At 42.1% G+C, this 23,106-nt stretch overlaps 2 protein-coding genes across 4 annotated transcripts in view; one reads left to right on the top strand and one right to left on the bottom strand.

Annotated features, from left to right (window-relative positions):
* LOC121279907 (V-type proton ATPase subunit S1-like) overlaps window positions 1-14,208 on the bottom strand; it is a 30,015-nt gene extending 15,807 nt beyond the window's left edge. For all 3 annotated transcript variants that reach the window (XM_041191458.1, XM_041191460.1, XM_041191459.1), the window contains exons 1-4: window positions 14,051-14,208; window positions 11,563-11,698; window positions 3,204-3,266; window positions 1,988-2,181 (exon numbers count right to left, since the gene is read on the bottom strand). In XM_041191458.1, coding sequence (XP_041047392.1) covers window positions 1,988-2,181; window positions 3,204-3,266; window positions 11,563-11,698; window positions 14,051-14,151 — 494 coding nt within the window. In that variant the 5' untranslated portion in view covers window positions 14,152-14,208. The remainder of the gene's footprint in view (window positions 1-1,987; window positions 2,182-3,203; window positions 3,267-11,562; window positions 11,699-14,050) is intronic.
* A 279-nt stretch (window positions 14,209-14,487) lies between these two features.
* rps23 (ribosomal protein S23) lies at window positions 14,488-19,405 on the top strand. The gene is made up of 4 exons (XM_041190748.1): window positions 14,488-14,574; window positions 15,531-15,690; window positions 16,402-16,522; window positions 19,210-19,405. Exons 1-4 carry the CDS (start codon window positions 14,571-14,573, stop codon window positions 19,354-19,356), a joined length of 432 nt encoding a protein of 143 aa, XP_041046682.1. The 5' UTR covers window positions 14,488-14,570; the 3' UTR covers window positions 19,357-19,405.
* The last annotated feature ends 3,701 nt before the right edge of the window (window positions 19,406-23,106 follow it).

Below are 23,106 nucleotides of genomic sequence, written 5' to 3'. Positions count from 1 at the left end.
GAGAGGCAAGGTTTGATCAGGGATAGTCAGCATGGCTTTGTCAGAGGGAGGTCATGCCTAACAAATTTGACTGAATTTTTTGAGGAGGTGACCAGGTGTGTAGTTGAGGGTGATGCAGTTGATGTAATTTATATGGATTTCAGCAAGCCTTTGACAAGGTCTCACATGGGAGACTTATAAAGAAGGCAAATGCACATGGGATATAGGGTAATTTGATAAGGTGGATTCAAAATTGGCTTAGTTGTAGGAGACAGAGGGTGATGACAGAAGGATGCTTTAGTAACTGGAAACCATGTCCAGTGGCGTACCACAGGGATCTGTGCTCGGTCCTCTATTATTCATCATTTATATAAACGACATAGATAACTATGTGAGGGGTAGGATTAGTAAGTTTGTGGATGACACAAAGATTGGCCGGGTAGTTAACAGTGAGGTTGAATGTCTTGGGCTAGAGGACGATATGGACGGGATGGTCAAATGGGCAGATAAGTGGGAGATGGAATTTAACCCTGAAAAGTGTGAGGTGATACACTTAGGAAGGAGTAATTTGGCAAGGAAGTATTCAATGAATGGCATGACACCAGGAAGTTCTGAGGAACAAAGGGACCTTGGTGTGTGTTCTGAAGGCAGAGGGGCATGTTAGTGGGGTGGTGAAAAAGGGATATGGGACACTTGCCTTTATCAATCGAGGCATTCCCTTCAACCCTTCAACCTGCCCCAACACCCTCCATCCAATGTAGATGAATGTCTACGTCCCCTACCTTCCCGAGGAGCCCAACCACCATCCTGCCAACCCCCCAGAATACAGTTTTACTTCTGTGTCCCCTCCAATAACTGAACATTGATGGACCCTCATTCTCCCACCCTACCGGCTCCCACTGTCCCCTTTAACCTTGGTTATCCCTTTCTATCACCAATTCCCTCAGTATGTCCTCAGTTGACACCACAAACCCCTCTCTCTGAACCCCTTTCCCCCCAAACCTGTTCACACCTGCACAACCAGGGTCCACAGTCGCTGAAGGCCTCCATCTTCTGATCTCTACAAGCTGCCCCAAGCCTTCTTGCAGGTATGTCTGATATATCCATGCCACGTTGCGTTTCAGACCAAAGCAATACCCCACTGGTGGCGTGGAAAATCTGACGAGGGGGGGATGAATTTGGTTGGGTCTTCATCTGCATCCCATTAACGCATCTGGTGGGAATGGCGACCTGCCATGATTGGTGGGAACACATTCCTGCTGTCATTTCATGCTGGCGGGAAACCGATTTTTCAGATCCTGCCACATTGTTTCTCCCCCCCCCCCCCCCCAACCCCCTCCCCAGTCAGTAAACCTGCCAAGGGGGTGAGTGGATCTGAAAATTCTACCCTAAGAGTTTAAAATCTTTACTTTGTATTTGCTTGAAGGGTAAGCCGATCACAGTTAGCATGTTCAGTTGTTTTACTGCTGAGTTTGCTTGCTCCAATAATTTCCTCATGGGGCAAGATCTTGGTTGTATTTAGATCATTAGTGAGATCTGTGCAAAATCAACAGATCTGTACTGAGGTGGTTGAAAGTGTATACAATTGACCTCCACATTCCCAGGTTAAGAAGAGAAAAATCAACTTGATTGAAATCTTGCAATCCCTGCTAGAAAGTGTATATACAGGGAAACATCAGTAGGGTCTATGTCAAGCTTGGCTGCAATGCTCTTGTAGTCAAAAATCCTGTTAAGCCTACATATATTGTCTCAGATAATTAAGGTATAGAAGGGCTATCACTTTCTCGCAACTGTGCTCCAGGTTCAGTCTTTCATTTTCAAGAACAGTGAGAAGAAAATTGCTGGTAGGCAAGAATTCAGATTTGTGGTATCCTTTCTTGGAAACTATACACTTGTTATAGTTTTACAGCATCTTATATGACTTCAGTGAAAAAAATTTGAACATTAGTTTCCTTTTAGTCCAACCTAAGATAACCAGTATGATAGTATATGTGCAAGTTACTTTTACCTGTCAGTTGATGGCAATTTCACTATTAATAGAGATGATTTTGTGCTGCTCAGTTCTGGATTCCAAGAAGATAAGTAATCCACATGTATTGGGTTTTCTCCAAGCTTCTCTTGTAGATATCTAGGCAGCTGATTTGTCCAATGCTGGTTTACAGCTGGTAAGACAATGGAAGATGGAGAAGAATCCAAGGCATTCTACAGGCAATCAAAAGGATAAAATTAAGTTCACAGAATAATACCTCCTTTTCATTTACAATCATTCTTAAACATTGAGGAGGCAAGGAATTCATAGGGCTGATTTTATTTTACTAATAATAATGATTATGTCAGCACCTGCCATTGTCACAGGGTAAAACTAACAGCAACTTCTGGCACCTGCAAAAGTGTAGTTGCAAGCAGAAATCACTGATCCAACCTGGTACCTAGACAGTGGTATGACTTTGCGATTTAGCAATCAGGGAAGTTACCTCTTACACGCATAGGTTACACTGTTGCAAACTTTACCAGTGGAATGTGGACAGAGATCACTGCAATGGTGTAAACTTAGGGTAATTATCCAATATTATTCCAATTAAGACAGATGAAAAAGTTAGGTTTTTTGACAAACCGGGATAAGCCTTTGGATACCTATACCTGAGGTGAATGGCAAAAGCCATTGCTTCACTTTTCACAGCAAAATCATGCCCAATATGCTTTTGTTTAAATTTAAACAGAACAAAAGGATTATAAACTTTACAAATAAGCCTATAGAAATCATAATCTTCAGAACTTAACAGTATTTGACCGTATTGTTGTTTGGCAACAGTGTAGGTGAGGGAAGAAGGAGAAAACAAACATCAGTTATAAAATACTGTATGATGGCATCCTCCTCAGTTATGGTAGTACAGTATTCGGTATTGTGAATGCAAAGCCTAAATATAAAGCTATGCACTGTCCCATTCACAATTTCTTCTCATTATTTTATCATTACTGTGAATGAACTCTACATTTACCATTTTCCTTCATTTGTTTCTTTCTCAGAAGTTCATTAAGATTTTTTATTAGTTTTACAAGCTATCAGTTATGTTCTGAATATTATTCATAACCTAAACTAGCCCTTGAAATTCAATGATTAAGTTTTATTTTGTATCAAAAATTTCATTTACTTACTACTTGCTTATAATAATTACAATATATAATTTTGAAATATACATTCACAAAGTAAAGCTCCATCATACCTGAATATTTGAAAATGTGTGGACCAACTTGCCATCAAGATTGATAATATCATGGATGTTCAGCTAAAAGTACAATCAAAATGTTAATCAGTATTAAATTAATTAAATATAGTTTTCCCTTAAATATAATGTGATTAAATCAATGCTGATAACTATTTGGTGCAGCACATATGTACAGGGTAAATTAGCTTCAAATAAGACTAATATATTATTGATGCACATTGAATCAGGTAATATACTTCCATTATAAATTAACATGAATCAGGCTAACCAGAATGTGAAATATGCACATGCTGAATATAAGATAGCATGTTAAAGTGCTTACACCTATTACAGAAACTGCTGAAAAGTGTCTCAGAAAAGCAAAATTGGAGTTATAAGTTTATGTTTAAATGAAGGCTGATTGTAGTAAAGGTACAAAAAACTTCAATATGTTCAAAATATATGAACAAACACATCTTTGGCTGCTTCTGTAAGACCATTCCTTCATGATATTGACTACAGGATTAACTATTAAGAGCCTCCACATGTATTAGTACTGGAATATAAATGTATGCTCACACTCTTCTGCTGCTGATCTCAAATTCCCAGATTTATCTTTGCTGCCTTAGGGAGGCACTGAGTGGGAACCAAGCATTTCCTCACTAGAAGGGAGGATCATTCCATGTCTCCTCTTCATGAGTGATTTAAAATTGGCATAGATGTAAGTTTGGAGACAGATTGCCCAGCTTGACTGAAATAGTATTCACCAGGGCAGGTTCCAATTGGAATTTAAAAAAATAAAAATAGGGAGTGGTGTTCCTATAAAACAAGGTAATCTCCAATAACACAATTTCCATCCACACTAATATATTCTATAGATATATGGTTTAATTTAGTTGTGAAAATATATTCAAACTCTGCTTAAGCAACTAAACTCATTAAAAGAGATTTCTCATAATTGTCACAAACACTTGTAATTATTAGTGTTATTGTGCAGCTAAACATAGAATAAAATCTCATTGTTGTCTCTAGTTGATTTTTTATGTTACATTTATCATTTTGTTTGTAAGCTATAAGAACCATCTCTTAGTAATAGGTGACACTAAGTAAAAATCTAATCTTTATGGATATTAAATATTGAATTAATTGCCATCATTTTCCACAAAACATGGTAATCAAATACTGTTATTAATCACACAATCCTGAACCTATTATAAATCTCAGAAGAGGGTATAGATTTAAAAAAGATTTTTTAATGATCTTTAGCTGAATTAAGAACTTGAATGCAAATCTGAATTCATCAGTGCAAAACATACTTTATTTGATATTTCAGTAACAATGCAGTATATGTAGCACCTTTAACGCAATAAAACATCCAAAAGTGCTTTAAAGGAACATCATGAAGCAAAATTAGACACAGAGCCACATGTGGCAATGTTAGATCAGATCGCCGGAAGCTTGGTCAAAGAGGTACATTTTAAGGAGGAGGGAGATAAGGAGGCAGTGAGGTTTAGGGTGGGAATTCCTGAGCTAGGCAGCTAAATGCACAGTCAGAAATGGTGAAGCAATTAAAATCAGGATGCTAAAGAGGCCAGGATTACATGAGCGCAGATATTTCAGAGCGCCGTGGAGCTGGAAGAGATTACAGAGATATGGAAGGAGCAAGGTCGTGGTGGGCTTTGAAAACAAGGATGAGAATTTTAAAATCAAGCCATTGCTTGATTGGGAGCCAATGTAGATCAGTGAGCACAGGAGCAAAAGGTGAATGGATGGCAGCAGAGTTTAGGATGACCTTAAGTTTGCAGAGGGTAGAATCTGAGAGGCTGATCAGGAGTGCATTGAATGAGCAAAGTCTAGAGGGAACAAAGGCATGGATGGGATTTTTATCAGCAGATGAGCTGAAGCAGGGTGAAATCCAGCAATATTATGAACATCATATTATGAAGGCAATCTTAGTGGTGGTGCAAAAATGTGATTGGAAGTTCATCTTGAGTTCAAATATGACACCAAGATAGCGAACAATCTGGTTTGGTCCCAGACAGTTGCCAGGGAGAAGGATGGGGTCAGTAGCTAGAGAACATAGTTTGTGGTGAAACAAAGACAATGACTTTGGTTTTCCCAACATTTAATTGAAGGAAATTTCTGTTCAACTAGTACTGCATGTCGAATAGCCAGAATAATAATTTATCAATGGTGGAGGAGTCGAGAAAGGTGGTGGGGTGGTGGAGTTGGGGTATCATCAGCGAACATGTGAAATCTAACTCTGGGCTTTTGGATGATGTTGCTGAGGGGCAGTATGGAGATAGGAAATAGGATTGGGGTGGTGTGTGTGTGGGAGGGTGGGGAGGGTGGGGTAAGGATGGAACCTTGGAGAACACCAGAGGTAATGGTGCCAGAGCAGGAAGAGAAGCCATTGCAAACGATACACTGGCTGCAATTAAATAGATAAAAGTGGAAACAGGCAAGTGCAGTGCCACCCGTCTGGATGACAGTGGAGAGATATTGGAGAAGGATGATGTGTCAAAGGCTGCAGACAGATCAAGAAAAACAAGGAAAGGTAGTTTTCCTTTGTCACAGTCACATAGGATCCGATTTGTGACTTTGGTAAGCATTGTTTGGTACTAAGGCAGGGGTGGAAATCAGATTGGAGGGATTCAAACAAGGGCCAGAATTTTCCGGCTGACATGCGGATGGTGCAGCCCACATGTCAGCGCATAAAATGACGCGCGCGGTGGGTGGACGAGTTCAGTTCACCCGCCATTAATTGAAGGGCTCGTTAAGCCCGTTAACTTTCCAATTGTGTCGGCGCACGGGCCCAACGGGAAGCAGGTAGAAGATTATTTAAGAAAACATTTGCAATGTCGGCATATGTGGACTCAGAGGGGCTGTTTCATGTTTTTGACAAAGTTATAATTGATGAAAGTGTTTAAAAGTTGCCTGTGTGATTGTTAGTAGTTCTCGTCGATTTCGAAGAAAAACCAGTCTGCAGACAGTAATCTTTCTCAGGCCTGCAGCTTTCTGGAGGCCTCCATTTAGCCTGGGGATATGGGTTCTGACCTCTCCACTGGAGGGAGCTCCCCTGAGGAGGAAGGGAGGGATAGAATAAGGAGGAGGCCAGGACTGGACAATCAGCCTCCTGGGGAGATACCTATGGGAGGCCAGGCGCAAGGCCAAGAGGTTGTCCAAGGTGCAAGGGTCCACAGAAGACGCCATTATCCTGCCGCCAGGGTATACAGGCGGCAAAGCAGCCATCTCAATATGACTGAGGCGCAGTGCCGAAGGATGCTCCGACTCTCAAGAGAGACAGTCAACTATATCTGTCAGATGATTGGCCCTGAGATCTCCCCTAACTGTGTGGGTGGACACCCCATGCCAGCGACTCTGAAGCTCACAGTTGCCCTCCACTTCTATGCCTCTGGCTCCTTTCAGGGCTCGGTGGGTGAGCTTTGTGGTGTCTCTCAATCAGCTGTCCACACTTATGTCAAGCAGGTTACAGATGCTCTGTTCAGATGGGTATCCACTTTCATCCACTTCCGCTGTGACTAGGCAAGTCAGGCACAGCGAGCCAGAGGCTTCATGGCCATTGCTGGCTTCCCCCGCATCCAGGGTGCAATAGACTGTACACGTGGCCATCAAGGCACCAGCAGGTGAACCCGGTGCCTTCGTCAACAGGAAGGGCTTCCACTCCATGAACGTGCAGATAGTGTGTGATCACAGAATGCAGATTTTACAAGTCTGTGCAAGAAACCCAGGCAGCTCCCACGATACCTACATCCTCAGACACTCCCAGGTGCTGGGGCTCTTCAGTGCTCCAGCTCGGCTGGATGTTTGGCTGCTGGGTGACAAGGGCTATCCTCTGCGAAGGTGGCTCATGATGCCTCTCCGCCATCCAAGAACAGAAGCTAAGCATCGGTACAATAGGAGCCAGGGCACCACAAGGGCTGTGGTGGAGAGAGCCATCGGTCTTCTCAAGATGCGCTTCTATTGCCTGGACCGCTCAGGGGGCGCACTCCAGTATCCCCCAGATCGCGTCTCTCTGATAGAGATAGTCTGCTGCGCCCTACACAATCTTGCACTGGAAAAGGGGGATGCAGTTGACAATGAAGACCTTGACGCCCTGGATGAGGCTGCACATGATGAATCCAGCAGTGCCTCAGAGGATGAGGAAGCACAGGGCGATGATGAGGGGCAGAACAATGACCCGCATTTACACCAAGAGGCTGGGACACCTGCTACAATTTAATCCAAAGAACCTTCAGCTAGCTCCACACACATGGATCAGCAGGAACAGCATTGCCTGGCACTTCCACATGTGGCACTTAGGTACCACACCTTCCACCTCATCAGCTGCAAATAAGGGCTTAGTACAGAAACATCAATGTCCACTCAAACACTCATGATAAATATGTGAAAAAGAAAAATGCACCACAAACAAAAGACCCTCAGCCATGGTTGCAAATGTGGACTTTATTTTGTCCAAAACAAAAACACACACTTGTCAGCGATCATAAAAATATGGGTCCCTATTCTAAGGCCAACACAAAATCACCAGTGACATACTCGTGGAGTGCCTAAGGTGCGTTAAGCTTACGTTTTTGGGTGCTGCGTCTAGGTGCCGCCCCATCGCTCAGAGTGGCTTGAAAGACAGCCTGCTGACTCTGGTGTCCTATTGGGCTCGATGACCTTGGCGGGCATCCTCTGGCCCGTGGAGCCTGTAATGCCCCCGCATGGGAGGGAGTGGCCAATTCCCAGTTGTCACAGCCTCAATAGAAGAAACGTTGACTGGCAGAGGGGCGGAGGAGCTGCTGCTCTCATCCGGAGCACCGTGAGAGGAGCTCGCAGCGACGGCAGGCAGCTGCTGCACTGATGTGAGGTTCAAATCTACCTCCCTGCTCACTGCAGATGCATGGGCACCAAGTGCCAGCGCTTGGTGTCCACATCTCCCACAATGGAAAACACCACCTGTGGCCAGAACTGCTGTGAGGGCTTGCAGGTCAGATATTTTGATCCATTTGGTGGAAGCCCCTCTCTATGAGAGTCACCAATCTCTCATTGAAGGAATCCTGAAGCTGTGCCCTGAGGGCAGATTCTTCACTTGCACTCTGCCTAGACTCCTCCATCGCAGAGAGCAACTGAACCTTGCCCTCATGCAACCCTGCCAGATGCAAATGCACTTCCTGCTGCCTTTCCTACAGCTGCTGCAATGGGGACAACTCCAAAGGCACATCATCAGTGCTGGAGTCAGCATGTGCCTTGTCCCCTGCAGCCCTCCGGCTGCTGGAGCCATCGGCACTCTCTGCCCCTACCATCTCCTCCAGCGATCATGATGTGCCCTCTCCACAGTGACCTGGGACACTAGCCGACAGTAAAGTCCCCACCGAGGTGTTTGTGTCTACACTGGTGCCTGGCTGGCTGAAATGATGTGCTGCAAGTTGCATATGTTGGCCCTCAGGTGTGGAGGGGGAGCCGCGGGGTCAAGGTGTGGGTCGCTCTGGTGGTGATGCTGAAATTAACAACAAGGACAGTGCATCATTTAGCGTACATTCAGTTCAACCTTTCATCCCTTTCCCCCCAGCCCCATAAGAAGAAGGACATTGGTGAGTTGAAAAAGAATCAAGACGAGCCCCAAACATTAAACGCACATGCAGACAGGCTGGTCAGATGGCCTCAGGAATGCCACATGGCATGTTACCAACCAGAGGAGTGGGGAGAGTGCAGAGGTACCTGACCTGGATGCATTGTGGCCTGGATAGTTGCGGGGCTGAGGAAACATCGCAAACAGTAGCGACATTTGCCGTGGATCACAGGAAATTGAGAGGTCACATTATTGGCCTTCATTCCGTAAGGAGGGGCATAGACCGGGTGGGCAGAAGGCAACATTTCCCCTTGCCGCAGGGATGAGTAAACGTGGTGGCATTCATCTAAGTTGAGTGTCATGATGTTCACAGCTGAGGTGCTGAGGATCTTTTGGACAAAGTAATGTGGGGCACACTGGCTGGAAGAGTGCTGGAGTTCCCAAACCCCCTCAGATGAAATAAGTCTTTGGTTGTGCAGCAGAGATCCAATAGCATGTTAAACCATGGTGATAGTGGTCACAAATGGGATACGGTGACTTTGGAAGGTGGTGGAGACACGATTCCTCAAGGGGAAGAGGGTCCCTTCTGTATGACCCACGTGTCAGAATGTCTGAGTGTATGAATGACCACTGTTTCAGCATTAACAATTGCAGCAACTATCAGTGGTTTGGATGTTGGGCAGACAGAGTGGATGGGACTGTGGACCTCAAATACCTGCCCACCAGACCCCAGCTGTGCCGCTCCCGGCTGCCCTGGCCTCCTGACTGCTGCCCAGCTCCATGGACTGCTCTTCATAAGGCGTGAGGCGCTGCAGGAAGGCGTGCCCACCTCCAGTCCTCTGGTGCTCCCGGGCATTGTGGTGAGTTTTTGCCTGCAAAACAGAAAAGAAGATTTATTGGGGCTGCTCACTCATGTAGTCTGCATGCGCACACCGCACCCCAACCACAGTGGCCCATCTGAGGCCTCCAGCGGTTCCTGTCCATACTACTGGTGATCAGTTCCCAGAAGATACTACGGCTGGTCCTAACCCCCTCCCACAATGGCTACCTTGGACACATTCGGCATTCATCCTTTGAATATCACATGGCTCTTAGCGCCCATGGCAAGGAGGCGCAACTAGCAAAACACCTTGAGGCACCCCTTGCACCATCTCATTACCATCAATATGACATGTGTTGGAGTTCTGAGTACGTGTCATGTGGCCTCCCCTGCAGGTTGCTCCCAGACTACTCAAATGCCACAAAGACCAACATATGCTGCGGGGAGACCCTTCTTCTCCTCAACCACTAAGACTGGTGTAAGCATGGTCAGTACCCATTTGCCCACCCAGTGTCCAACAAATGCCCTTTGCAGTAACGACAGCAAGACATGGTGGGTGGGAGGGGGGGGGTTGTGGTCAAGGGCTAAGGCTGCCTTCTGGGTCAAATGGCCAAGACAGACATGGTACTCACCCTTCCAGAGTGCATCAAATCATTGAATCGTTTCCTGCACTGTGTGCCAGTGCACCACACATCATCATGGGCGCTTACATCGTCACCCACCTCCTCCCACACCTGGCTGGTGACATGGGGGGTTCTCCTCCTCCAATCCTTCGGATACAGAAGTTGCCGACAAATGCCCACCTCTTGCAGGAGGACAGCAAGGCATGCATCGGAAAATCAGGAGGCACAGTGACCCCCCCGCTGGCCTCTCCTGCAACCTGCCCCCCTCCTCCTGCTGCTCTCCACTCGCACCTCCCTCCCTCTCTCCACGAATGGCCATGTTGCACTGCATCAAGCAGGCTGCCTGGCCATTCTTTATACAGGCTGCTGGTTCCCCATTGGCCTTAATTGGCCCGCCCGTGGAAAATGGCGGCACGGCTCGTTTCTTCAGCGGCAATTGGCCGCCCACTGCTGCCGAGTCGGTCGGGCCCGCCTGACTGGCAAACAGAAAATTCTGCCCAAGAAGTTTGAGGAAAAGTGGGCACAGATTTTGGAGATGACAATGTGTTCAAGGGCTTTAGGAGGTTGGAAATGGGACAGTAGTTCGCAAGAACAGAGGGTCAAGGGTTGGTATTTTGAGGAGAGGGGTGATAATGGCATATGTAACGGAGAGAGGGACAACACCAAAAGAGAGAGAACTATTTACAATATTAGCTAACATGCGGGCCAGGAAGGGAAGTACACTGATCAGCAATTCAGTGGGAATAGGATCAAGAGAACAAGAGGAGGGTCTTATGGAGAAGGGATTAGGAAAGGTAAGAGAGAAAATAGAGAAAGATATGAGTTCAGGGCTAGGGCAAAGAGGACCATTGAAGCAAGTTTGACCAGGTCGGCTAGTGGAAGGGAAGCATGCTGATTGGATTCTGTCAATCTTAGTGACAAAGAAGGTCATGAGCTCATTGGAGATGAGGGTGGAGGGGGTGAAGAAGTGGATTTTCAGCGCAGAAAAGAAGCCAGGGGTTATCTTTGCATTCCAAGATGATCCTGGAATAGTGAGGAGTTCTTAGCAGACAAAAGCAGTATGTTAGTGAGTTTTCACATTTCAGGTTTGTACTCTTGCTCACAGTTTTAAACCATTTGCAATTCAGTAAATACTGCAGCAAGTTTTTAGGAAAATTAGGTCAGTATTACCTAAAGAAAACATGGATAAAGGGTTATTGTGGGATAAAATCTTTCTCAGTTTCTGGACTGACCAGTTGGATCACAATGATCTTTACACATTCCTTTTTAAGTGTTACAATGTTGCCTGTTGACCTTTTTAAAACAGATTTTAAAATCCTTTAACTCATATGTTTGCAAAAAAAAAATTGCCTCAATTACCTTGTCTTGCCAGAAAAGTACTACTTTCTTTGGACCCCTGTTGAAAACAGGATTGAGATATGTGGACAGCTCCAGCACTTCTTTGTGTGGCCCAGGGTGCTCTTCATGTGGAATATTCACCGTCTTCCACAATGCCCTGTATTAAATTGAATGAAGTCATAGATTTATGTTAAATGTTGAAATGGAAAAATCTGCATGTTTGATACAATGTTTCCATTTGTCAATGTGAGATGACTATCTAAAAATTATGTAATTATGTTCAATTAATCCTAGCTTTTGTTACTATTTGCATTAGGCAATTGAATACACTGGTGAGTGGGAGCCAAACTGCTAAGCAAGTAAAAGAGTTAAAATAGGTTGTAATAGTCAAATCAGAAGGCCTTTCTGATGCCAGGGCAGAATTTTACGGCCAGTCTTGGCGGGGATTGAGCCGGAAATTGCAGCAAACCGTTCAAAATTCTGAAGAAGTCATTACGACTGGAAACATTAACTATTTCTCGCTCCACAGATCCTGCCAGGTCGGCTAAGTTTTTCCAGAATTTTCTGTTTTTGTTTCAGATTTCCAGCCTCTGCCCTATTTTGCTTCTATTGCTTCAAACTTTAGCTAGTGTTACTTAAACTGTCGCACACAAGCGGATTTGTTGGACTTGAAATAATACGGGGGAGCGTATTATGTTGCTCAAAATCGAAGGACTAGAAACTCCTCGTATCACAAACTCTCAAATCCCAGTCTGCACTGTCCTCAACTCAGGAATTTAGAGGCCAATTGTACTCGCATCATTTCAACGTCTAGAGCGGGTCAGAAGCTTGTTTACATTTTTACAAATTTATGAAACGATGCGATAAACGACTGAAAAAGCACCCACAATAACACTGCGTTGATGATGGGATATGGGACGTAAAGTATTAAAGAGCAAAGAAAGCTATGGATTAATTATTTTTGAATAATTATATCATATATATTAATTATATCTTACTCAGCAAGATATTTACCCAGATATTTATTAGCACGTTCCCAGTTGATAGTTGATAGAGTTGATAGAGAATGTGAATAATGCGCATAGGTCATCGGGTCAGCAAAAAAAATGTTTCTGAGGCCATGGGAATGATTCCGCTGCACAAAGTACTTCGAGCGGATCCAGGTATGAAAATAGCATCGCAGTACAGTTCAACCATGTTTTATCTTATTCACAGAATATTTTGAGTTTGAACATTTGTTTATAACATTTATATAAAACGAGAACACACCATCTTAAAGTACGGTATGTATATGCTGATGAATAATATTTAGAGAATGTATTTTTGCGGGCTTGTTGGAGATTACTCTTCCCTCTCCCGTATCCTACTGGGTACCCTATCAAGAAGCACTACCGCTACCTGGACCTTAATTGTACAGGCAACAAATAGTAAAGTGGGAGAACCCAACTCAAAACATGGAGCTAAAAGCAAAATACAGCGGATGCTGGAAATCTGAAACAAAAACAAAAATACCTGGAAAAACTCAGCAGGTTTGACAGCATCTGCGGGGAGGGATACAGCCGTCGTTTCGAGCCCGTATGACTCTTCCTAGGAGCTGTCTAACATTGTCTGACCACTGATTTATTGGAGGATCTCAGATTATCTAATGCAAGATTAAATGAATCACATGTTCACATTGGCCTACATGATCGGTAAAGTCCCATCTGTCCAATGCAGCTAGGTATCCAGATTAAATTCACAGTTGGGAAATGCAGTACACCGTTTGAGTTAATATAGAATCGGACACTTTTTAAGCTTGTTCCCTTTTCACAAGCAAAACGATTATATCATATGTTCGAGGTAAAATCTGATGCAGACAAGAAAAAAACTGCAGATGTTAGAAATCTGAAATAAAAACATAAAATGCTGGATATACAAAAAGGTCCCAACATCTGAAAGGAAAAAAAATACAGATGCGTGTTTAGGGATAGATTAAATTAACGGGGCATTTCAATCGTTTTCTGTTTTACTTAAAAACTACTTCAACTAGAACTGAAGAAATACAAAAATGTTGGTGACTTAAAATGGATAATATGCAATAAAACGAGTTTTACATAAAACAGAAAATAATAAATCATTTGACCTTCACTTTATGAAGTTGCAATAACGAATGTAACTTGTTTATAGCTACCTTTTGTAAATAATTCCTCTGCAATAATAAAATTGATAATCTAAGCAATCAGTTCCGAAGGAAGTTTTCAACATAAATCCAGCCCTTTACGAATTTTGTTTTGGACAATCCATTCAACGAAAGGTCCCTGATCAAACTATTATTAGAATAGATGCCCGTTTATATTAATGTCAGTTAATTTAGAGTAAATAAATACTACGTTCATTTTTTCTTTCTGCAGATTAAAGGTAAACCACTTATTGATTATTCATAATACTCATAAATAGATTTATAAATAATGAAATAATTGGAATATATTTTATAAATTAAACAATTTATAGCTGTAAAACCTTCACTTACTTTGCCGATGACCACATTATAACAGGCACGGTCTGATCAGCCGTAGTCGAAAGCCTAATGAGAAGGGAAATTGTTAAGTAGTGTATCTTATAGGTTTCCATTGATGAATAAGAGCAGCGACTATAACAGAAACTCCGAATCGATATGATCCAAAACCGAATGTCGGCTTCAAACCCGCTGCGAGAGTTGGAGCAACATCCGTGTGATTGACAGTAATTTCCACCAATCATCGATGGACTTCCTGCCGAGGAACCAATGACGACAAATATAAGGCGGGATCTCCAGAATTACACGTTTTAAACGGATTAAAAAATATGATTTCGGTGAGTATAATTTAGTTTTCGAATGAGGGGATTATTTCCTCTCAGACTTTATACAGGCGTGTGTAAAAGATTTTTTTTTCGGTCGCGTTTTACGGCAGGCACTAGAGAGCCACCGGCTGGGGTCCTAGTGCTCGGTAATAGGTGCTGCGCACGGCTGCTCTGGTCTTTTCGCTGAGAGGCCGGGTGGGTCTGTTATCATGGGTGAGTGAGGGAGAGAACGAGAGGAGAGCAGCTCCACTGTGGCTCTGCTCGCACCGAATCCCCTCCTTCGAAACTGCCACGCGGCGTTTGCACAGTTCGCCTCTGGCACGGGGACGCCGGCAGTTTATTTTAATGTGTTTTATTAATGTGACAACCAGCCACATGCGAGCCGCCACGCCACGGCTTCTTGACTGGAGGCCTTAGGCCCAGGGCCTGGTTCAGGCGGTCGCTTGGCTTCCAGTTTGTTCAAATTTAAATCTATTAAAAATCGCTCCGGATGAGAAAATCCCAACACGCCTTTCTTAATTGTAGACAAAAAACACCCAATTTCAACTGGGTTGGATTATTTCTTGGAAGATACCTGAGGAAGTGCTGGATTATTTTTTTATAATGTGGATTTTTCTCAATTGAGTTAATCGGTTTGGAGGTGGCGATTTGCCCCCCACCCACCCTGCAGCACTCTAGATGAAAGGACCTTCATGATGACTTATACATATAGCTTTGGTTCTAAGTAAGACCAATCGGGCGACAGCTATTTGGTTCTGAGTCCAACATCATTATTGCTACTAGGCGAAAATGATTGCATGTTGGCACTTAATTTCTGTATGACACTTTATTGGCACGAAATTCCTATGAAAGAATATATTCGAATATTTCCTATCAGGTGTGTGTTCCAAATGAAATTCAATACTGGCACTCGAGTATGTACAATTGCTAATCTTGGCACTTTGTACAGTGAGCAATTTGGCGATGTGTGATTCTGTTTGCAGCAAACAATTTATATTGCTAGAAATCTACTTCATTAAAGTTATGCTGGATGATATCTTGGACATCAGCAAAACCATTGGGTTGAGTTTCATACAATCTTGACTCTTGCACAGTTTATGTTTTGTCGTAATTTTCTGTACATAGAAACTAGTAATCAGAAATTAAGGTATTTTAACATTTGCTTTTAGGTAAATGCCGTGGTCTTCGTACAGCCAGAAAGTTGCGTAATCTTCGGCGAGATCAGAAATGGCATGATAAGCAATACAAGAAGGCCCACTTGGGGACAGCCCTGAAGGCCAACCCATTTGGTGGTGCCTCCCATGCCAAAGGAATAGTCTTGGAAAAAGTGTAAGTAACTGAAGAGCTTGCTCACCATTACTGATTGCCAAAAGGTTTTTACTTTCTCTGAAACATCCCTGGATTACACTTCTTTCCTCAATTTTTAAAGGGGACTTGTAGAATGACCTTGGATAGCTGGTTGTATTATTTCACACTCTCACTAGGAAAGTTCCTAGCCACCGTTTGATACATCCTTTCAGTGGTATGGCTGATAACTGACTAGATGAGCAATTGTGACCTGGCACCATAACACTTAACTAGACTTAATGGTCTGATCTGTTACTGCTGAATATTCACATCAATATTTCAAAGCAATTTCACCATAGCCATAAGAGATCTATATGTATAATTTAGTAGCAGAATAATTTATGTTAAATTATATGTTATATATATATATATATATATATATATATATATATATACACACACACACTAGTCTGGTTTTAAAAACCTGTATATGCATTGGTTTTATTTAATTGATTTGGATAAATCAAATTTCTCTGGTTTATCAATTGTTTGTATAAACCACATCTACTTTTAAGTGAACCCCACTGGGAAATTAAACTGCTATATTCCTCCTCCTTGGATAACTTTAATGCTGTCTTTAAGTTTGCAAAAATGTCCCAGGGTGTATCATCAGTTTGGGAAGGGAGAAATTCAGTGCATGAATTAGAAGAGTTCAGGAATATGGGAATTTATTAAATCTTCTTTTTGATACAGTGGTGTTGAGGCTAAGCAGCCCAATTCTGCTATCAGAAAGTGTGTTCGAGTCCAGCTTATTAAGAATGGCAAGAAAATCACAGCTTTTGTTCCAAATGATGGTTGCTTGAATTTCATTGAGGTAAGAAATCACATTAACAGTACCCTACTGGATTGCTACTAATGCTATAAATGATACTGTTTTATGTTATATGCTACTTTCACTTATATTAATTGTACAATTAGATCAACTTTTTAAAAATCAGACCATGTTACCACATTTCTAGCATTTTGTAACAGCTGAGAACGCAATGGCATAAAATGGGTCTTCCAGTTTTGTTCTAATTGATCAATTTTTTTGCACTGGCAAAGGTAAAGAACTGCAACATCTTGGAGTACAAGATAAATAATGGGACCTTCAATGAAATAGTTTGAAAGATCATGTTATTTCCTTTTTGTATATTTAAGCACATTTTTAAGCTTTCTCTTATTTGTATTTCATATCCTTTTCCACATTATTTGTAAGCAAATTACCTTTTAGAACCTGAAATTAGTGGGGATCAGAGAGAGCGCTTGAGTGGCTAGTTATACCCAACATCAAGGAAGATTGCTGCTGGAGATCAATCACTCAGATTGGTGCAGGAGTTTTTCGGGGCAGCATCTTGGGCTCAACTATCTTCAGTTGCTTCATCAGTGACCTTTCTTCAATCATAGAGGCAGCAGTGGGATTTTTGCTGTTGGAGTATTCAAGTTTCTTTGGTTCTGAAGAGGAGTGATATTGGACTCAAAACGTTAACTCTGTTTCTCTCTCCATAGATGCTGCCAGGCCTGCTGAGTTTTTCCAGCATTTTCTGTTTTCATTTCAGATTACCAGCATTTCCAGTATTTGCTTCTATTTTAGTGAGAAATTATGAATGTTTAATAAAAATGCTTTTAGTAATGTCCCTACTGTAGGCATCCAGCAGCAGTGATATCATTAAGCAGGATAAACACCCATTCGCATTGAAGTATCCTCACAGCAAACCAGGAAGGGAAAAACACTGAATTCCTTTACTTAATTTTTATATTTTATAGATAGTAAAATAAAAGTTTGGATCATATAAGAATTAAGAACCAAAATATCAAACTTACAACATTCCACATTTAAAATAATTTTATCACAATGGAGAGTTTGGCATTTTAAAAATATACTACTCTTTCAGGGCCAGTGAGGTGTTTTAACAGTATTGTGAACTTAGAGCACAAGTTTAAAAATCCAATCATAAGGTACCTCATTTCAACAAAATGTTTAACAATTTCTCCCACCAAGACTAATGGAGTTAACAGTGGGCATTCTTGTCAGCTCAGTCATTTCTAATTATGTTCTGGGGTGACCCCTAAAGCACATCCTCTGGAGAATGTAGATTCACTGACAGCAACCTCTGGATTTTCACGTTTAGCTGTACATATGTGGAGGAAATTGACGAGTGACGAGAGTGGGCACTGACAGTTTTGTTGTCATTATTAACTTGCAATCCGGGCCAATGTATCGGGATACCTGATCACTGCATTGCCTTGAAGTGAATGGAGCAGGGTAAACTAGGGGTGTCATATGTAAAGCAGATCAGTAAAGACTTAGTTTCTAAGTTACTTTGTGTCCACTTCAGTACCTACTAACATCACTGTTGTGAGCAGAAGTACAAAGAATTAATTGCCATTTATCGTAGCACCATATGACCAGGGCCAGCCTAAAGCACGCTCCTTAACTATTAAGTTAGTGCTTGCGTTAAATTTAGCAGCCAATTTTCACACAGAAAATGAATGAATCTGTTTTCATTGCTGTTGGTTGTAGGTAGAATGGACAATTTAGACCCCCGATTTAGAAACAAAAATTCAAGTTGGCAAGTGTAATAATGGCGTGGGGTAACTCCTCCCTGTATAATTCCACCCATCCTTTCTATCAATTTCATCAAGATAGCAAATTGGAAAAAAATAGGTAACTATTAATACTGGAGGGTGGTGTACTAAAAGGCTATCTGATAACTCAACATTTGAGTACACTTCAGGTATGTGCACAATTCTTATAACCCTGACATACCTACAAAATTTCTGCTTGGTGCCAAATTAGATTTGTGCTTTTAGATTTTACTGATTTTTTTTGTTTCATTTGTCAAGTTGTGTCTGTCTCTATGCATTCTTCTATTTCCCATTCCCTTTCCTGCCTCTACTTCCATATACTCTCGCAAAAAAGATCAATGGTAAAAGTTCCTGATTGGTGCAAATAGAGTAATGGTTAAAAGCTCATTGAATTGTGATGTCTTTCCACAGCCACCCACTTATCATCCACTTTGCTGAGTTTGATCAGTCAATTACTAATGGTAGTTGGGCATGACTTTAGAATTGCATCCCATTCTAAGTACTTTTCATGTAATGCCCAGCTTGGCAATTTTCTTTATACTCTACTCCAAAGTTATGAAATTGAGACTGCTAGTACTGTATGTAGCTCTCATATGCCACATGTGCTTCTCTTACAAAGTAAAATATACTTAAAACTGTTTTGAATACCTCTGCAGTCAATTAAGATATGCTGACACATTTGCACTCTTGATTAATACCCACTTTACTGAGCACAATTTAAAATTCTTCCCCAGTCCTTTTGTGGCATCCACATTGGCACTTTTCATGGGGAGTCAAAGGAAACAAAGGTGATGCACTAAATAGCATTAATGTCCAGAACTGAAACTACATTTGGTAATCCTTCCTCTCTCACCAACTGTTATAGATTGGATGATCCCTAGTTGTAAATGCTTTGAGCTATTTCACTAATGGTCAAAATTTCTCATCTTTTAGGAAAATGATGAAGTTCTAGTCGCTGGTTTTGGTCGTAAGGGCCATGCTGTTGGTGATATTCCTGGTGTCCGTTTCAAGGTGGTGAAAGTAGCCAATGTATCTCTGTTGGCCCTGTACAAAGGCAAGAAGGAGAGACCAAGATCTTAAACTTTTCAGTATATTAACAAAGATGGAAAATAAAACATTTTAAACAGAATGTTTGACAAAGCTAAAATGTCCTTGTGTTATTGAATCCTGTCTTTTGCAACAATTTCATCATTAAGACTCAATGGAAAAAATCTTGAGAACATATATATGCTCCAGGTTTTGGTATTTGAGCGTTCTGTATTTTTTTCCTCTGGGCAAACCACAAGTTCTTTGAACTAGCTAGAGGTAGGTTTGGAGTAGTCCATTAATCATTGTTTCATGTGGGGGGGATGGGTGTTGCAATTGATCTTTATTGAACTGATAATCCTTGCATCTCTTGTTGCTGCTGTTTTCAGTTATGGGATGAGATGAAAATGTATTTTTCTATCCAGCATTTGACAGAGTAAAATTGAAGTCGGTGGGAATCAGAGAAACTACTGGTCAGAGTCATGCCTAGCACAATGGAAGATAGTTGTGTTGGAGGCCAAACATCTCAGTCCTATGTCATCACTACAGTCATTCCTAATCATGCTCATCTGCTTCATCAATGGCCTTCCCTCCATCATAGTAAGTCCGAAACGGGGATGTTGGCTCACAACTCCTCAAATAATGAAGCAGTCTGTGCCCACACGCAGCAAGACCTAGACCAATATTCTGGCTTTGGCTGATAAATGGCAAGTAACATTTGCAGCACAAAAGTGCCAGGCAATGAATATTTCCAACAAGAGTCTACTATCTCCCCATGACATTCAACAGCACTATCCTTGCTGAATCCTCCACTGTCAATATCCCGGAGGCCACCATTAATCAGAACTTTGGACCAACAACATAAATACTGTGGCTACACAAACAGGTCAGAGACTCTGTATTCTGCACCAATGATCCAAGTACTGACCCTCCAAAGCCTTTCCACTATCTGGAAGGCACAAGTCAGAAGTGTGAGAATATTTTCCACTCACCTGGATGAGTGCAGCTTCAACAACACTTAAGCTGATCACCATCCAGGACAAATCTGCCCGCTTGATTGGCACTACCTTAAACATTCATCAGTGCACAATAGCTGCAGTGTGTACCATCTATAAGATGCACTGCAGCAACCAACCAAGGCTGTTTTGACAACACCTACCAACCATGTGACCTGTACTGTGTAGGAAGGCAGCGGGTGCATGGGAGCATCTGAGTTGTCATCCGAGTCTCAGACTTTCTGACTTGGAAATATATTGCCATTTCTTCATTGCTGGATCAAAATCCTGGAACTCCCCATCCAACTGCACTAGATGGACAATAAATGCTGGCAACAAAATTCATCAATGAGTTTTTTAAAGAAAATGAAATAAACTAAGTTGGGTAATCTGGTGAAAAGTCAATAAAGACATCTGGAAGGCAAATTCCATATGAAAGTGAGTTGGTGAGGAAGAAACAGTACAGGTCGTAAGTGACATTGGGAAAGAACTTAGAAATACAAGAACATGTTAAGTCTGCTCTTGTCCATGTTGAGAAGTGAGGAAGCTGAACTGATGTCAAAATAAGCTTGTTAATAGTGGAGGGTGGATACTGAGTTCAATAGAAAGGGTGGTGATCAAGAAACAGTTCAATTGTATTTTACTCCTTTCATTTTCAAAGTCATTGAGACAAGCTTCTTTTCTTTCCTTGCAAATCTTCCTGAAAGAACCAAAGGGAAGGAAGGTCTATGATGGTGTGGAAGATGGTATTGATTAAATGACAAAAAGGCTGATGGGTGCAAGGCAGAAGGGGTTTTTAATGGAACAAGAAACAAAAGATGGGTCGTGGGGAACTGAAAATGGCTAATAACCAGATGCCATGCAAAATAATGAAGCGGTGGTTACTATATTGAGTCCAGGAGGTTGCTAAGTGCCTGGTAGGAAAATGTGGTTTGTTCCTTAAGCTTTTGTTGACCTTCATTGGAACGGTGTTGGAGGGTGAAGGTCAGAGTTAGTGGGTCATAAAATTAAAATGGCTATCAACTCGAAACAAGGGTTATACTTTAGACTGAATAGAGGTGCATTTGGACTCCTCAATATAGAGCAGCTCCTCAGATTCTGTATTCCACACGCTTCAATCAAACTGCATTATTTTCCTGCTCTCAATGATAGCCTGTGTCTAATTGTCCAGAATTACCTGGAAAAACTCAGCAGGTCTGGCAGCATCGGCGGAGAAGAAAAGAGTTGACGTTTCGAGTCCTCATGACCCTTCGAAGGGTCATGAGGACTCGAAACGTCAACTCTTCTTCTCCGCCACTGCTGCCAGACCTGCTGAGTTTTTCCAGGTAATTCTGTTTTTGTTTTGGATTTCCAGCATCCGCAGTGTTTTTGTTTTTATCTAATTGTCCAGCCCTGTTTGGACTTTGAAGCAACCATAATGTAAGGTAATGTGTACAGGGACACTCTTTCTTGAAATTGTTTCCCCCTTGATTTTTGTAGGCAATTGTGAGGTTACAAGGGTGAATTTGTCTGCTGTACCTGTGTAGTTTGAACACTAAAAGTATTTATCTAGTGCCTTAAACATAAAACATCCCAAGGTGCTTCAGAAAACTTTTATCAAACAAAATTTTGACACTCAGCCACAGGGCAGATAGGTCAAAGAGGGAGTGCCTTAAATGAGGAAAGAGGTGGAGAGGTTTAGGGAGGCAGTTTTAGAGCTTGGGCTTTTAGCAGCTAAAGGTATGACTAACAATGGTTAGAATTAAAATTGGGGATGTTCAAGAGGCCATAATTGGAGTGCAGATATCTCCGAAGGTTGGAGATTACAGAGCTAGGAAGGTGTTGACAAATTTAAAATTGAAGAGTTCCTTAACCAGGAACCAATGCACGTCAGCAAGCACAAAGATGATGGGTGAACTAGATTTGGTGAGGGTAAGGAAATGGGCAGCCAAGTTTTGGATGACCTCAAGTTTAGACAGCATAAAATGTGGGAGGCCAGCCAGTGGTGTGTTGGAATAGTCATGCCTTGAGGTAAAGGCAGAGCAGAGTTTGGGTGGCAGATGGGCTAAGGCAGGAATGGTCGGACCATGTTAGGGAGGTAGAAATAGATGGTGAAGAATGGGGAATTGATCTAAAGACCTCACCAACACTTATCTCTATACCAGAGAATCTTCCAGATAGTCTGTAGACTGGTCCAAAATGCAAGTCATTAACGAGCAACAACTGAGGCCACAAGCTAGAACCCTCATCCCCACCACTTGCATGATGTCACACAAAGTGACTGGTTCCTGCATGAGTGGTCATATGTGACCAATAATGTAGTTTATATGCAAGTCTTACGTAACTTACAACATATACAAGTTTGGATTTCAGCACTTCTGTAGCTGGAAACAAAAGGGGAGGAACTGGCTAAATGTGGAGCCTAACATGAGACCAAAGCACTGCAGCTTGCAACCAGACATCACCTCACTTATGTCTCATCAAAATCAGTGACATTCTTCTCGTAACTTCTGATGAGTTTTTTGGTGCTGGCAAGTGAAAGCTGGTGAAGTAGGACCAGGAGGTAGTCCACAGGGTCTTTCACACTGCCTAAGTAGTCTGGGGGAAAATGTTTCACAAACCATTGCATTAAATCAGTGTCACTTAAACCAAAATATTTTCATTTAACTCATTGCTACTCTGCACAAATTTACTGATGCATTTTGCTATATTACTGTCCCTCCAAGTCTGCTGTCATCACTCCACTAAAAAAAATTCTTGACACCACCTTCCTTACAAACTATCGCCACATCTCTAACTTCCCTTTCCAAAGTCCTTCAATATGTCACCT

This window comes from Carcharodon carcharias, chromosome 7, assembly GCF_017639515.1.
Source record: "Carcharodon carcharias isolate sCarCar2 chromosome 7, sCarCar2.pri, whole genome shotgun sequence".
Lineage (NCBI taxonomy): Eukaryota > Metazoa > Chordata > Chondrichthyes > Lamniformes > Lamnidae > Carcharodon > Carcharodon carcharias.
Note: the sequence above shows the minus strand (reverse complement) of the source record. Positions and strands in the feature narration are given on the sequence as shown.

Bases quoted from the DNA above. Each gene is read 5' to 3' on its own strand.
- rps23 (XM_041190748.1), top strand. The intron at 15,691-16,401 runs GTAAGTAACTGA...TTTTTGATACAG, and splicing joins GGAATAGTCTTGGAAAAAGT to TGGTGTTGAGGCTAAGCAGC. The intron at 16,523-19,209 runs GTAAGAAATCAC...CTCATCTTTTAG, and splicing joins GTTGCTTGAATTTCATTGAG to GAAAATGATGAAGTTCTAGT.